The sequence below is a fragment of the Aphelocoma coerulescens genome, chromosome 1A, assembly GCF_041296385.1.
Source record: "Aphelocoma coerulescens isolate FSJ_1873_10779 chromosome 1A, UR_Acoe_1.0, whole genome shotgun sequence".
NCBI classification, from domain to species: domain Eukaryota; kingdom Metazoa; phylum Chordata; class Aves; order Passeriformes; family Corvidae; genus Aphelocoma; species Aphelocoma coerulescens.
In genome coordinates, this window is record NC_091014.1 from 16433579 (window position 1) to 16449290 (window position 15712).

Genomic DNA, 15712 nt, shown 5'->3' on the forward strand with positions numbered 1-15712 from the left:
GCCTGGTCATTATCACTGAACTAAAAGATGCAGCCAGAAGTATAGCACCACCTACCCTGCAGACCAGTCTTTTACCTAATGTCAAAGTCAGGGTATTTGACTACAAAGTGGGAGAGTGGCTTCTTGTCTCTACCTGGCTTGAGCATGGGGGTTAACCCTCTTCTTGTCCACCACAGAAAACAACCCTAATCACCAGGCTGTAGGATATTCTGAGTCCAGAAATGCTTGCTCTACCCCTCTCTTGAGGCTGTGCTACTTGCAGTCGGGCAAAGCCATACGGACAAAGAGAAGCAGGGTAGTGCTGGTTGGATAGTTCATGACTTCAGCTAGGAACAAAGGGACCTGGAGCTTCCAGTCCTATGTTTGGATTTGGTTTTTACTCTACATCAGCAGCACAAAGTGGATCCCTGAGCTCTGCCAGGCTGAGAGCAACAAAAATTAAGGACCTGCTGAAACCAGAGACCAGGTCCACAGTGTGACTAGAAGTAACAGCTACAATGGGCAAACTGGTAGCTGAAGTCATCTTTGTGATCAAACGGCCACCTTGAAACCTATGACATTCAGATACTTGCATTTCTGTAATATTTGCTAACCAGTTTTCTCTCCCAACTTAACAGTTTGATGGGTGAAAACAGGAATGAGCACAAGCATCCGACACCTGAATTGTAATCTTGCAATTAACTTTCTCCTTTCAGAAGCTGAACAAAGGATTTTGCCAAGGATCTGTTGACAAGCTTAAGAGAACTTTGTGCAACCATTCAGTTCTTGTTTGAAAATGTTTTACATTGTGTTTTGGAACCTTTTGTTCCCATGTAGCACTGACCCTGCTTTCAGACTTTGGCATGACTTTTTAGTGGTTTTTCATGGTGTAAGGCTCAGAAATGTACATTTCCCTATTTAACTTTGCTGAGCAAAAGAATCATACAAAGACCGCCAACTTTCTGGATTCACTTACTACATCAGCTTTATAATAACATCAAGTAGTATTGAAAATGTGGCTCACCAAATAAACCATCTTTATTCCCTCTATGTAAGCAGTGCTTTTTTTGTTCCTACTCTCACATGCATATGACTAGAGTGCTGCCCTCAACATTACCTTTTCCAGGTAAGAAAAAAGAAAGAAAATAAATCACTTTCTATCAATAGTCCAGGGAAAGATTAAAACCTCACCCAGAAATGTGACTGTTAATTTACAGAAACCCATAAAAGCCAGGCTGGGTGCCAAGCAGCACAGCATTATTTGTGCTCCAGCATTCTTTACCTCTTTATGTTCATCAGTGCATGACTCGTTAGACAACTCTCATTCCACACAGACAGATGAATAATTGTCTCAAGCAGACATGGCTTACAGCCCTCCTACCTTCTCAAATTGACTGGGTAGGCTGTAAGGAGCAGCTTTCTGCCACATGAAGTACATGCTGTAAATTAAAGATCTTTGTAAATGTTTCAAGGTTTGGGGTGAAACCTTTAAACCATTTACAAAACCCATTGAGTCCTGGTAACACTCCAGGACATGATCACACCATGAGCCCCAAAACATGAAAATGAGAAGGAGCAAAAGAGAACAATCTCACCAAGTACAACCATTAGGATTTGTGGTATTGATGTAATGAACTGTTTTACTACTTTTATAAACTTTTGCTTGGTGCTTCATGATATTTTGAAAGAAATCTGGAAATGAGGAGCCATCATTTACTGCACAGTTTTTGGTAAAATTCTGCAGGGATGTGGACTTGGCCCTCATCTCCCCAGTAGATACGTTGGAGAACTGAAAGATTATAAACTCCTTGGTAGTGAAATGCAGTGAAAAATGAGTGGTGTGGTCAGCAAGGCTTGGGAAAGGTCAAGTTACACAGATTGCTGTGGATCAATTGGCAAGGTGAGCTCCTTTGAGCAAAGTTATTTTAGTATGCAAACTTTTATATAATGAAACAAAGACAACACAAATTCACACATGACATAAGACCATATCCCAGGGGGGAGTTCACTGCAGAAGATCTCACCATAGCAGCAGATAAAGGACCTGAGCTCCTGGCAAAGGGGAATATTGGTGTATGGGACTGGAAGTGACACAACCAGCTGGAAAGCTTTACCCAGTTTGGCCTTCACAGTTTTTCAAAAGGTAAAGTGGGAGAAGAAGCCCAGAAAAATACCTGTCAGACTAACCTGAATCTTAGAAATTGAATGATTTCAGCAACTTAGTTTTATGCAGTTTTCCAAAAGAAATACTATTAAACAGAGGTTTCCTGGCAAGACAGTTTTTATAAGAGGGGTCTCTCAAATTTACGAGGAAAAGTCCTTGTCAGCACTCAGTTAGCAGAAGCTGAAATGAGTCAAGGTCAGGTACTTTTTAAAATGCATGTTATAGCTCAAGTGGATGTTAGAAGCCAGAGTGACGGTGTAGGATTAAGTTATACAGCAAATGAGGCTGTGTGATTAGGCACCATGGTGTCACTACCATGATGGTGATGATACTCATTGAATGTAGGCATATTCTCCTATTTCTTCTGCTTGGAAAATGTGAAATCAGGATGATGTTTTCGTTGTTTTTTTGTTTTGCTTTCATCTCAACACTGTACTTCCCTCTAAAAAATTTGATTGAAACATGTACAATAATGGATTTCTAGGAGATAAATTTTCTTCAGTGTTCAGATAACCCCCTAAAGTACCATTTTGAATATTCTTCCTATCTATTACGGACATACATTTTATTGCATGCCATCCCCCATCACTGTCCAGCCTGTTTGGCACAGGTGCCTGTGCAGCCTGGCAGTGCTGGAGCCCTTGTCTGTCTCTTAACTGTCTGAATGGCAGCTGTGGCTTTTGGGATCAATGCTACTAAGAAACAGCAGCAAGACTACATGTATGGTTAAGAGAGCAATGAGGTCTCAAGTACAGAACACACTTCATGTGTGGTTTTTATCTCTCTTGTCCTCAGTCTATTAATAATTTGCATTTCTTGACATGCCCAGTGCTGGAGATCCTTGCACTAAGCTTTGTCAACAGATGTGATTGGCTGAAGCCATCAATCACAGTGGCTGGAAGGCACAAAGCAAAGCGACAGTTTCCTACCGAATCTCAGATGTAGCAAGCTGTCCTATGCCTGGCAAGTGGCTTCTCCAGAATAGCCAGTGGTGTACAATGTGCATATTAGCACCTGCCCAGCACCACATTGCTGACAACCTATCAGTCAACACCTGGAGCCATTTGGGCTTGGGAGGTACCTGCTGCAGGAGAAACTGGACAGCCTCCTACTGAACAGACACAGCAAGACAGAAAACACACTGATGGAAAGGAAGGAAGAAATCAGTATTCAGGGTTCCGTTCCTGGGATAAACCTTCAACAGGGCTGCTGTCATATATACTCTGAAAAAAAGATATAGTCCTATTGCCTGCCATTGCTATTAATGACATCAACCACACATGAATGTACTAAAAATGATTTTTTCAAATTACTGTTGAAGCCAAAGAGAAGCCAAAAAGAGGAGAAAGTAAAACAGATGGGAGAAGGCAAAGACTGCAATATGAACCCCCTGAATTAAAGCTTGACAACAACTCTAGCAACGAACACAGAGTAAGTCTTACCGGGTTTTCAGTCTGGTTGATTCCAATTAGAAAAACAAGCTCAGAAAAGAACAGGGCAGCTACCAGGTTTTTGTGGATACTGTGCAAGTTGGAACGTAGCGTGCGGATCAGGACCAGCAGAATGAAGGTGATCAGCAAAGCCGCCAGCGAGATGGATACGGTTGTGTAAGTGACAATCTTCAGAGGAAGCACCTCCCCATTCTGTAGAAAGACAGATTGACGGGACCTCTTGGGGTTTCCCTTCCTTTTCCTCCAATCAAATCTACTACTCAGAATGTCAATGTTATCATTACTACTGAGACAACATACAGATTTACTTTAGGACCAATGGGACTGGGTGATGACACCTCTTTAGTCACTAAACATGTTGAGGTGTATAAGCAGCACCCAGAGGATGCACCAACCAGGTAAGAAGCTCCTTTCAGCAAACCCAGTAGCAGGTGTTGTCAGGGATGGGCAACACACTCCTGACACCAGGATCAATCTGCTCACAATGCCCTGAGTCACACTCAAAGCTTAAGCTCTGAGTAAAAGCCCTTGAAAACCCCAAAAATCATGAGCCTGACATCACCCACCTCTCGTTTAGAAATGTCCATCAGGACGGCAAAGCTGGTTATATGGTTGCACTGGCAAGCAATATGGCTCTGGTTTCTGGAAAACAGCTCACACCCTCTGGAGGACCAGGCACCTGTCCCGCCAATCCTGTGGGGAAAAAAGGCATTTCTGGGAGCCATCCTCTGATCTCCCCTTGCCTTCCACTGTTATTGCCCTCTGTGGCAGCTTGTGCTGCACAACCAGAGAGGACAGTAAGTACCAGGACAGAATTATTTATAGTTGTCACCTGCCTGAAAGAATATCATCAACTTAAAAAGGCCTTCAGTTGAAGTAGTTTCTGATAAGACAGCTGGCTTTGATACCCAGATTTTGTGGGTTTATAACAGTCTGTTTTGAGTTTAAAAAAAAGATTAAAAAGATCTGCTTTTGGGTCAGTGACTACACAACCAACATGCAGAAGAGATTGCACAGAATAAAATGACTGTAACCAAGGTAAATAATACCAGAACCAGAGAGGGATACATGTTTTTGAGTCATGTGAAATATGTTTCAGCAGCAATATGATATCATTATAGAGTTCCTCCAAAAAGTACACAAGAAAAGGCTAAAACCTTCTCTAATAAATAATATTTCATATCAGAAGATCTCTTATATTAACAATGGGAAGGAATTGCTGCCTTGAAAATTCTTCTCTGTGCAGTTATGGTTAACTCCAGTGACTTCAGAAATTATTTTGTATCAATATTAATTATTCTACTCTGAAGTTAATGGATAATAAAAATAGTCATGCAGTTACTGAAAGAGTTTTTAATTAGATATGACAGGACCTCTTTTTCATTCAGCAATAAAATATTTGTTGAATTTTAATATCACTTTCTCTCAAAAAGTATTCACTTTCTAAAAGCTCTTTTATTACATGCAGCGTAAGAGCTGCTTTTCAACTGTGGCTGTAGGAAGACGTAACACAGACAACAATGCCACTGAAGTTGCCAGCAAATAGCTAACAGATGAATCACTTCAGAGCTAATGAGTTATTCAAGCTCATACAATGTCTAAAAATTTATGAAAAAGGGCTTGCCATTCCCTCATGATCAGCAGAATCATCTGTGCATACAAGCAAAAACACTACTTCGCATGTGGGCAAATGGAGGAGTTCATTACTGCGAACATAAGAGATTTCTGTTGTGTCTTCAATCCTTTAAATGACATAATCTCCTGAAGCCTTTGACTAGGAGGCACACATTTCCTAGGTTAGTCTGCTGTTTTATTTCCAGCACAGGATATTGCCTTTTAATGGATTTTTCCATAGGTTTACTGGAGCTTTTGGGTCCTTAGGAAACAAGTAACAGCTATTCCCCTTCCCCTGGGCAGACCATATCATCCTCTCACTGTGTACCTGGGTTTGTAGCTGGAAATTGCAATATGTATGTAATAGTTACAATATTGTGAACATGTAATATGGATATGGTTACCCCTCAACACATTTTCTTTGTTTTATCCACACTCTTGAAATATCTTCAACAGGACTGTGCTGTTTCCACAATGCCATAAAACCAATGGAACATCAGCATACACAGTTCCAGCTCATATAATTTTTCTCATTTTCAAGAAAAATATGTCTTTATCTTGAACTTTACTGAATGCAAAAAACCTAAATGAACCATTTTCAGAACTTTTCATCTTTTTCCTAACACTTCCCTCCTAGAGAGTCAAATACCCTTTCCTTATATTCTGCTTATATATTACAGTTGCTTTCCATAAACTGGAAGAGGTCTAAAGTCCCAAAGAAGGTATTTCCTCTCCCTCCAATTTTTCACTAAAACAAATGAAAGCAAATCCACAATAGCTGATGAAATGAAAGTTAAGTTTCTTATCACTGCAACTGCCTTTGCATTGACTTCTGATTAAAAAATTTAATCAGATTCAGAAATTTATAATCTTTACTCCTAATTTTATCTGCAAAACCTCAATCCTCATTTCTACCAAAATGAAGATTTGGTTTTATAATTTTTTGCACTGGCCCTGGCTGAGGCACCAAGGGTAGGTGCCAGCTTGCCATGTACTCTGTCCATAGTCACTGGAGTGCAACAGGAGAAGATTCAGCCAATGGAAGAGCTGAATCATCTCCTGGAAATCCTGACTTAAAGACCTCAGACAAGCTATGAATTCAGACACTGGAGTCGGACTGTGCCTGTCCAGACATAGATCTGTGGGCAAAAAGCATGGGCAAATACAAGGAAATTGTGAGATTTATTACTTCTGGGTGAAAATGAACTCTGCAGAAAGACATGACAGCACTGTGTTTCTTAGAAACCACATGGCTAATCCTTTGTTCGAGAAGTTATGATAATTATTTTCATTTTTCTCAGGTTGGTGGGAAATGACTACATGGCTCTATTCCATCAAAAATCAGTTGTCAGTTGAATAAACAGACCAAGACAGGTTTTTCTCCAGAATTATCTTCCCAGGCAGGACTTTCCTGCTACTCAGACAGTTGCCATTCACAGCCCTAAAGCAAGCAGAAGACATACATGATGGAGTGATTCCAGAAGACACAGACAGGCTTCGTTCTCTCCTCTGTTTCCAGCATGGCGTACTCCACTATAACAGGCTTTTCCACCAGGTTGGGAGGAATCTCCCCATCACTGTGAATGGCTGTGCTCACTACAGGTGTGTTGATAATGGGGCGATTTGGCAATCTGCACAAGGAGAAAAATTGCACAGTGATCTACACATTAAAATGCAAAGCACTGATTCGCTATGTTCTGCAAAACTGCAAAAGATTTCCAGTTGCTTCCACTCAGAAAGTGAAGTAGGTGCACCATCAGCCTTCCATACAGATGTGTCTCCAAAAACTGCTGGCACTTCTGGCACAGTTATTCTCCCACAGTGTGCCAGAGGAGGACAAGAGACAGCACTGTGGTGACAACAGCAGCACTGATGGCATTTGGCTGGTATAAAAGCAGCTCTGTCTTCGCCACACACTCAGAGAGAGTAGAAGGGATCTGAACAATTCACAAACAGGTTTGAAGTTTACCTCAAGCTCCTTCTGTCAGGATCATAGTTTTCAGGCAGGAGGTGTCCCAGGGATCGGTATATAATGACCATGGCAATGGTATGATGTGTCTCAACATCTGGGTGTCGCTTCTTTCTCTTTGCAAAAGCACTCTCAGGGCTGAACGCATCGCTGTTCAACTTAGAGGGTATTTTTTGATTTGAAGGCTTCATTGTAGGCACTGCTATGGAATTAACACAAACACAGCTTCAGAGCTACCATTTAAACTGGTAATTTTGCTTTGCAAAGATACAATGACATTACAGTTGTTACAACTCTAGGCTTAGAGCACTCAGCATGCTCCTGTTATATTTGATATTTTTAATAAAATTTCAGCACAATTCATAGTGATATAGCTGAAAATCAAATAACCATTGAAGAGTGAAAAGCCATTTAGTCTAGCTAGAAAATAAGCAATTTCTAAGCTATAAGGTCCAGAAATATAGAAGTACCCCATGCATAACTTAAGGAGAACATTAAAACATTATGCATGCTGTTAAATTCCATGTACCTTTATATATGGCAAAACTAGAATTAATGAATACACCAAGTAGTCACATAAGATTTCTTCCTGCTAATTCTGTCATTTAATGAGCTTTCAGCTTTGGAAGATTCTCTTAAAAATCACATTCCCCTTTTTCTTACAGAAAAGATACAAATCATAGAAGCAGATACTCTGTTTCTAAGCAAAAAGTCATAAAGCCCTATTAGCTTATTATGTATTATTTTTGGAAGAGTTACTATTTCCCCATTCAGAAGACATTCAGCCATGGTACATGTATTGAACTTTAAGTTACCCTCTCTCCCCTTGTCCAAAAAAACTTGTGGTGCTTCAGAGACATTGGGAAGCAGGTATTTCCCCATGTATTCTCCCTCATCACCCAGCTCAAGACCTTTTCATTGCTGCCTAGTTCTGATAACACCTCTGTCTGCTCCCAGATTTGGAATCTCCATCTCTCACACCACCTCCCTCTAACTCTGCAGGGACTGGAGGAAGGCGGCTGTGGGACTGCGGTGCTGGGCAGCCATCCCATCCTATCCTGGTGGGAACAGAGAGCATTTCTCCCACTTTGACAGGGCTTTCAGGGGCTGCAAGCGAGACCTGACAGACAGGTACAGCCAGTCCCACAGCCCCCCCTGCCTCCATCGCTGCCGGCAGGCAAAATGCCTCAGAAGTATGCACAGCTGCTCCATCCCTAAATAATGTTCACTTGTGCAGACGGTCACCCTGCTCTCACCCTAGTACCACTCTGCTCCCTGGGAGCTGGTCATAATTGCTAACCAAACGGCAGCAGAAGGGTTTTACCTTTCCTTTCTGAAGGTCTGAACAAAGTATCAGGGAAGAGAACAGATGACTCCAGATCTTTTGGGTAATCTTCTTTAATCTCATGAAATCGTGGTATTCTAGCTCCCGTGAAATTAGACTTGTCAAAGATGTCAACAGCAATAACTGGAGGGGATAAAAGTTTCCCATAAAATTAACTTCAATGCATTCAAATATGATATTGCAACACAATGAAATATTATTGAAAGGTTAAAATTCCTGCACAATGCAGATAAAAAATTTAAACCCCAAAATAGAAAGTAAAATTTAATTTTTTTCAGTTAACACCTTATATGACAACTAAAAGCTTATGTGACAGCATTATGTTACATTTATCAAATTATACATTTATTTTTCAGTGGAAAGGAATTCACAAGACAGTATCTCATGCTATGAAAACACTACTGCAAACACTGGAAATAAAGAATCATAGAATTGTTTAGGTTGGAAAAGACTTCCAAGATCAAGTCCAGCTGTTAACTCAGCACCACCAAGTCCAGCACTAAACCATGTCCCCAAGGGCCACATCTACATGTCTTTTAAATACCTCCAGGGATGGTGACTTCCCTGGGCCGCCTGTTTCAATGTCTGTTTCAGTGAAGAGACTTTTCCTAATACCCATCTCAAGATAGATCACTTTGCTGGTACTTCTCCAGCAGCAGCTGACTGGGGTTTCACAGAGGCTTTTCCCTGGCTGCTGTTCAGCGAATGCTCCTGCTTCACAGAGCTTCTCCATGTGCTGCTGGCTTGCTCCAGTGTGTGCTGCATGTTCCAATTTTAGACTTGCTTTTTAATGGGAAGACTGAATCTACTACTTCAAAAACATAGTTCTACATCTGTTGGATTGCGAAGTCAGCTGACCAAAGAAAATAACATGCATTTTACCTGGGACTACTCCTTAGTCCTCCATCATCAGTTCCTCCCTAGCTTACCTTATAATCTCTGCCTGTTTAGCTGCCAAAATATTTAAAAGCAGTTGAGTTGGCTTTAAGTTTCTCATTTAAGTGAAGTCACTGAGTGCCAATTTACATGTCCTGGGGGTAACCCTACACCAAAAGGTGTGATCCTCTGCAAGTTTCTGTATGAAGAAATATCCATGTTAAGACCCGAAAATTCCCATTCTTTTCCTAGTTTCTAAATAACTCCCAGATGAGCCATTAGGAAACTCTATTAACACCATGTTCACCTGGAAAAACTGTTCAAAAGAAAATAGACCTCTTTCAAGCCAGAGTTGCCTCATCCCTCTCAAGCTCACACCTTTTTACACAGGAAGAACTGGTTGAAAAAAAATCATGATTTACAACCTGCAAGAAATTCTGGGGTTTGTTTTCATCTCAGCTCAATTGCGTTAAAATGCTGAGCATACATTTTTTCTGAGTATGAAGATAAAAATATTTTGATTCTCATAGTCCTGAATCAAAAGAAAATATTTCAGTTTTGGTTTATTAAGGAGAAATTGAAGTATTTCAGTTTGGCTTAGTTCAACAATAATCTATGCCTGTTGATGCAGGATGCTACAGCCTTTGTAACTTCACTGCCCCATGCCTTTGGTTTTCTGCCCCTGTGATTGTGGACATAAAGCATTCTTGGGACAAGGTTTGTAGCCAATTCACTTCTTATACCAACAGGTGTAGCTGGGAAAATAAGACAAACTTCTGGCACATAAGCCTTCTTCATATCTGAAATAAAAGCAATAGCTTGAAAAGCTAAATACAAGTTCAGGCTGATATAGTTTAGAGCAGCTCTGAAAGAAAAACCAGATAGCAATGCTACTTGTGAGGGACTTCTGAAGGTCACAGGGCTCCATCTCACCTCCCACTCAGAGCAGGACTATCACAAACATCCCCTCAGCTCAGACTGTTTGTAGCTGGGAAGAAAACTAAATAGGGAGGGCAGGGGAGGAAATGGGGAAAGAAGTTGACCAGGCTGTGGCTGCTGTGCTTCACCTGCATATGCACTGCAGGGATGTCTATGAAATACATCACAGTCCCAGGTGCAGGAGCTGCTATTTGCTTGTCAGAGGACACATTTCCTGTGATAGGTGGGGAAGGTGTCTTGGTATGCCTGATGCTTCCTTCTCAGTTTAGACCCATTCTGGATATTTTGGATCCCATGGATTTTGCTCTGATTATGGGTTTTGCAAGACTGGGATGGTGTTTGAAGGATTGGTGATTCTGTGAAAATACCTTTCAGCACAAGAATCTCTACAGATTATGATTTTCTGGATAGGTTCCAGGTTAGGAAAGCATGTGAAAATCAGAGGTATAATTACAGAATCACAGAATCATCTAGGTTGGAAAAGACCTATAAGATCGAGTCCAACCTTAGACCGATTATCACCCTGTCAACTAGACCACAGCACTAAATGCCACATCCAGTTGTTTCTTGAACATCTCCAGAGCTGGGAATTCCACCACCTCCCTGGGCAGTCCATTCCTATGCTAGTAAGATTAATAATATGCAATAAAATCAATAGTAGGGTTACTTTTTTTTTGTACTGCAATAATTCTTCAGGTGGTGTTGGTGTGATTCCACCAAAAATGAGATCTACTACATTCAACTATATTAGTTGGCCTCAAAAGGCATTACCTTCATTTACAAACTTAGTCCTTCTTACTATCTCTACGCTACTGTGACTGCAACAAAAAGCCACATGGAGCAGTGGCATGGTCCACGGGGAACCTGGATCAGACATCTCCCAGGAGGCCCCCATGGCAACTGAAAGACATGGATCAAGGCTCACTGGATTGGAAACTAATGCGATGATTTTTCTCCGTGGGTACTATTAAAACAAATAACTTGCACCTCTATCCATCACATTTTTAAGACTCGAAGAAAAATGGCAGTTTTCAACAGATACTCACTCATGTTAGTGGTGACAATAACAAAAGGTCTCATGTAGGTTTTTTTCATGTTCCGGGCCACGTTGTTGAAGTATTCCTCATAGTGCCTGAGCAGGTGAGCGGTGCCACCCTCCGTTCTCTGAATTTGCTCCCAGTGCTCCTTGTTGTCGGGGTCCAGTAAAGCACTACCCACTTTGATAATATTCTGAGAAATAAAGAACAAGCCTAAATTATGAAACAAACAAAGTGCTGGGTTTCACGTGAGAAGTATTGAAAATGATTGGCCTGAATGCCTCAGGTGAGTGTACAATGAAATGTTTTAATGCAGGCATGTTCTACTGCAGCCATATAAAAACATGCACACCAGTTATTCACCCTGAGATTTTCTGGTCATGTAAAGCAAATCCCTCTAAACTTTTTATGAGCAAAGTAATCCAAAATTGGAGGCTGTAAGAGAACTGCCTACTTTTTTTCCCCTAATGACAGGAAACCTAGCAAGAAAATGCAGGATGAAAATCTATGCATGTTTTCTTTGTTTCTGAGAGATCAGACACATGAAAAGCACAGCTCCTAGTAGGTACACTGAGGAACTTCCCGAGAAACCAAAATAACGGTTTCTTGTTGAAAAACAAAAAAAACCCATGGATATAAATATAATTTCCTCTTTTCCTTTATTTTTTTCTTTTACTTTGTTGTTTCCTAGATAAAAAAGACAACTTATACGGGGAAGAATGATAAGAGTGAGTATTAGCTTGCATAGACAAACTTGAAAATACATAAGAAAACTTAAATCATGTTATTGTCTCCCCATTTTTATGTTGCTTACAAATGGTATTAAAAAGGCAGTTCTTTCTCAGGACCTGCCTCTTCTGCCCTTTCTTAGAAAAATATGCAAAGGGACCCTCAGGCTGAATGGAAGGACATCGACCCCAAAAGAAAGTGCTAAATAGCTCAAATGAGAAAGATGCTAAGAAATGTTTAACCTAGGTGTACATATGAACTATGTTGTTGTAACAAAACCTAACTCCTAACTAAAGTAAAATTTGTGTAGATGATGGTAGGAGTTAATCACCATAAGCTCTAAAATAGCCAAGAAAAATATTTAAGCTTCATTTAGAAGGAGCTGTCTGTATCCTGTCTGTGTTGTCTGAGGCTGCAAACATCTATCTGAGCTAAAAGAGACTCCCAGAATGACCACCTCTACCTAGGGTGAGAAGCACGACATGTTTCCCAGGAATGCAGGAGACTCATGTTGTACTTGGTACCAGGACTCCTCCATGTTTGTGAACATTATTTATGTTTTATTATTATCTATTTTTCAGGCTTCTATGTGGGACTATAAAAAAAACCCTCCTTCTCTCTTTGTGCTCCCTCAGCCTAGGATGTTGCCTCCTTTTAGTCATGAGCTGTACTAGTTAGTTTTCAAATTCCTGACCTATCCTAAAATATTTAGGGAGTTCTTGAAAACATCATCTGTATGAATCTTGGTGCCAAGTGCACAGAATAATAAATTAAAGCAGAGGTTTCCAAACTTTTTTTTTTTTTTTGCTTATTGTTCTTATTTCTGCTTAACAAAACATGCTAGAAATTAAGTTCCTTCTCAAGATCTGAATGGCCCACTTCATGGCCCACAGGAAAGAAAAAACAGAGTATTTTAAAATCTGGTGCATCTGAAATGTAAAATGTTTCAGTTCTTTACTCTCTGTTAACTGTACAGCCCAAGACACTAAGGAACTTTTTCAGCCACCTTTCTTCCTGCTCCTAACTCTCCATTGACATCCTCTCCTGGTGCAGCTTGGCTTTGCAGAGGCTCTCCAATTTCACCCCAATGTTTGCCTGACCTATCTGGTCCTCCTGGAGTACTGTGAGCAGTGACCTGGGTGTAGCACACCTTCTAAGGGAGCCAAATGGCCTTTGGCCAGCACAGATGCCAGTCTTGGCCCATGGAAGGTCATCCCACATGCTGCTGTCCAAGCTATGGGCTCTGCTAGCACAGACCCAAAAAGATATTTTAGCTTGGACTCTGTGTTGTGCTATGGCCAGGATTTTGGAAATAGTATGGGCAAGAGTGGAGAACAGTACCTCACAGCACACATGAGATTGAGAAAAGCTCTACAAGCCTGACATGGGTCATCCAGCCTTCACATTTTCAGACCACATAAAACTCCCAACTTCCTCCAAATTTCACATTTTTCCACCACAACTACATATTTTCCCAGACAGGGAGGGTGCTACAGCTTGTTCTCTAGCCCTGGTCAGGTCTTTGGTAATAACTGGGTCTTTCATGGATGCTCTGAGTAGCAGAAGCTCTCTGGCACACATTTTAGTATGTGCCATACAATACCAATATGATATGGAATGTCTTTCAATGTACCAACTCGTGATTCAAGTGTTTTCAAACTGAATTAGTGGAAACTTTCAGAGTCAGTAACTGGTTCGGACTTGGTTCGCTGTACATTTAAATGAACATGATCACATTAGGCATGTTTTACAACAAAAACAACTGTAGTACACAAAACTATTTTAGCCAGGAAAAACACATTAACTGATTTTTTTTTTCATACGGGGAATATAGCTTTTGGCTGTTACTATGATGATATTTATTAGAAAAGCACTTTCTATTATATTTGTATTACACACACATGTGCATGCATAGACACATGCATAACCAACTTTCCATTCTAATCTGAGAAGAAAGGTTTATTTGTGGAACAGATTAAGCAGTTACACAATATTCAGTTCACCTTGGTCAAAGACGAATTTAATTACCCACAGCCACCTAACTTCTAAGGGAAACTGTAAGGGCTCAGCACAGTATATAGTATTTCTCTTACCTCATTGAATTCCACGTCCCTTGTGGCTGCCAAGTCAAACCCTTGCTGCTGGCTCTCATACTGGAGGACCCGGATCATCATCTGGTAAGCTGTCCTCACATCATTGCCATACAAACTATGTGTGTATTTGGTGGCATTCTGCAGCGCTCTCACGATCCATATGGTTTTGTCTCCATCCAACTTGGTCTCGTTGTGGTGTAACTTCTCATTCTGAATCAGATAAAAAGGAAGAAAAACCCAATTATGGAGGGGTTTTTTTCATTCTAGTTACAATCATAATCATGGGATTTTTTTATAATTTAGGCACAAAGGAATTTTTTGGTCAAAATTTTGTTTGTCTTGAGAAAGAGTTGGCAACAAAACTCAATCGCAAATGTAACTGAGAGCCAGAAAAGCACAAAGGTCCTGATGGGAAATAAGGGTGTTCAAGGATGCAGTCAAAAGACTGAGTGCAGGGATATCAAAATGGACTCCAAACTGATCATTATTTACAAAATAAAGGGAAACCCGAGAAAACACAGCTTACCATGATTTTTAGATCCACAAAAGTGTTGGTGGTGCAGTTGAAAAGCTCCGGAGGCAGCCAGCCCTTCTCAATGTTACAATGGCGAACGGCGTTTCCTGAAGGAAACAAAGCATCAATGGCAAACAATGTTCCGAATTGTGCAGGGGAAATATTCACAGATTTCAACTATCCTAGACTTTCAGATTTCCTACATTTTCAAGTTGCTTAGAGCTACACATTTATTTCAATTTCCAAACTGGGGATTCCTGTGAGAGAAAAGTTAAAGTCTACTAGTCTTCAGGAACAGCTTTTCCCAGGCCCTGGAAAAAAGTCAGGCAAGCTCCAAGCCCTGCCCAACTGCTCTCAGCCTCGCTGCCCTAATGTTCTCAAATTAATTCAGTCATTTATTTATACCAAATAAGAGAAAGACTCTGCACTTCCTAAGTATTCCTGAAAACCAACCCTTACTGAGATTTCTGTGCAATAGCCTACATAGGAAGACCTCCTGGACAAATGCTGTATTCACATCAACACATGCCAGCACATCTGCATGCTGCATGTGCTAAACACTTCAGCCAACATGTATAATTGCCTTTTTGCCACTTGTAAATGGACTGTGAGCAGCTTACTGTTTAATTTAGCCTACTATATTTTGCACTATTTGTCAAATAATTTTAAAATGTGATTCTTGGCTGAGGATCCTTCACCATGAATTGCAAGTAATCAAATTCAAAATTTACATTTGTGCTACTTAATTTGCACATAACATACTGCATGTGTCTAACCCATTTAATTACCAATATCTAAATAAGAACTATAATTAATTTTACTGTATCTAATTATATTATTTCTCTTTCATGACTAGGTGAATACAATTAAGCCTCAGGTTCTTAGTTTGAATATTCATTATTATAAGGTTTACTTTTTTGAATGATCCGTAAAATTTGCTTAGAATGGGCAATTACTATAAGCAACATTGCCTGCCACTCTATTTGCTAGAAAAGACACTTG

At 40.4% G+C, this 15712-nt stretch overlaps 1 protein-coding gene across 6 annotated transcripts in view; it reads right to left on the reverse strand.

Annotated features, from left to right (window-relative positions):
• The window catches only part of CELSR1 (cadherin EGF LAG seven-pass G-type receptor 1), a 167427-nt gene that overhangs the window by 19509 nt on the left and 132206 nt on the right, over nt 1-15712 (reverse strand). For 4 of the 6 annotated variants that reach the window (XM_068995343.1, XM_068995367.1, XM_068995358.1 and 1 more), the window contains exons 17-24: nt 14723-14817; nt 14197-14406; nt 11384-11567; nt 8502-8645; nt 7178-7379; nt 6672-6839; nt 4161-4287; nt 3586-3786 (exon numbers count right to left, since the gene is read on the reverse strand). In XM_068995343.1, the coding sequence (XP_068851444.1) occupies nt 3586-3786; nt 4161-4287; nt 6672-6839; nt 7178-7379; nt 8502-8645; nt 11384-11567; nt 14197-14406; nt 14723-14817 (1331 nt within the window). The remainder of the gene's footprint in view (nt 1-3585; nt 3787-4160; nt 4288-6671; nt 6840-7177; nt 7380-8501; nt 8646-11383; nt 11568-14196; nt 14407-14722; nt 14818-15712) is intronic. The other 2 variants (XM_068995382.1, XM_068995374.1) reach the window with 1 other exon arrangement.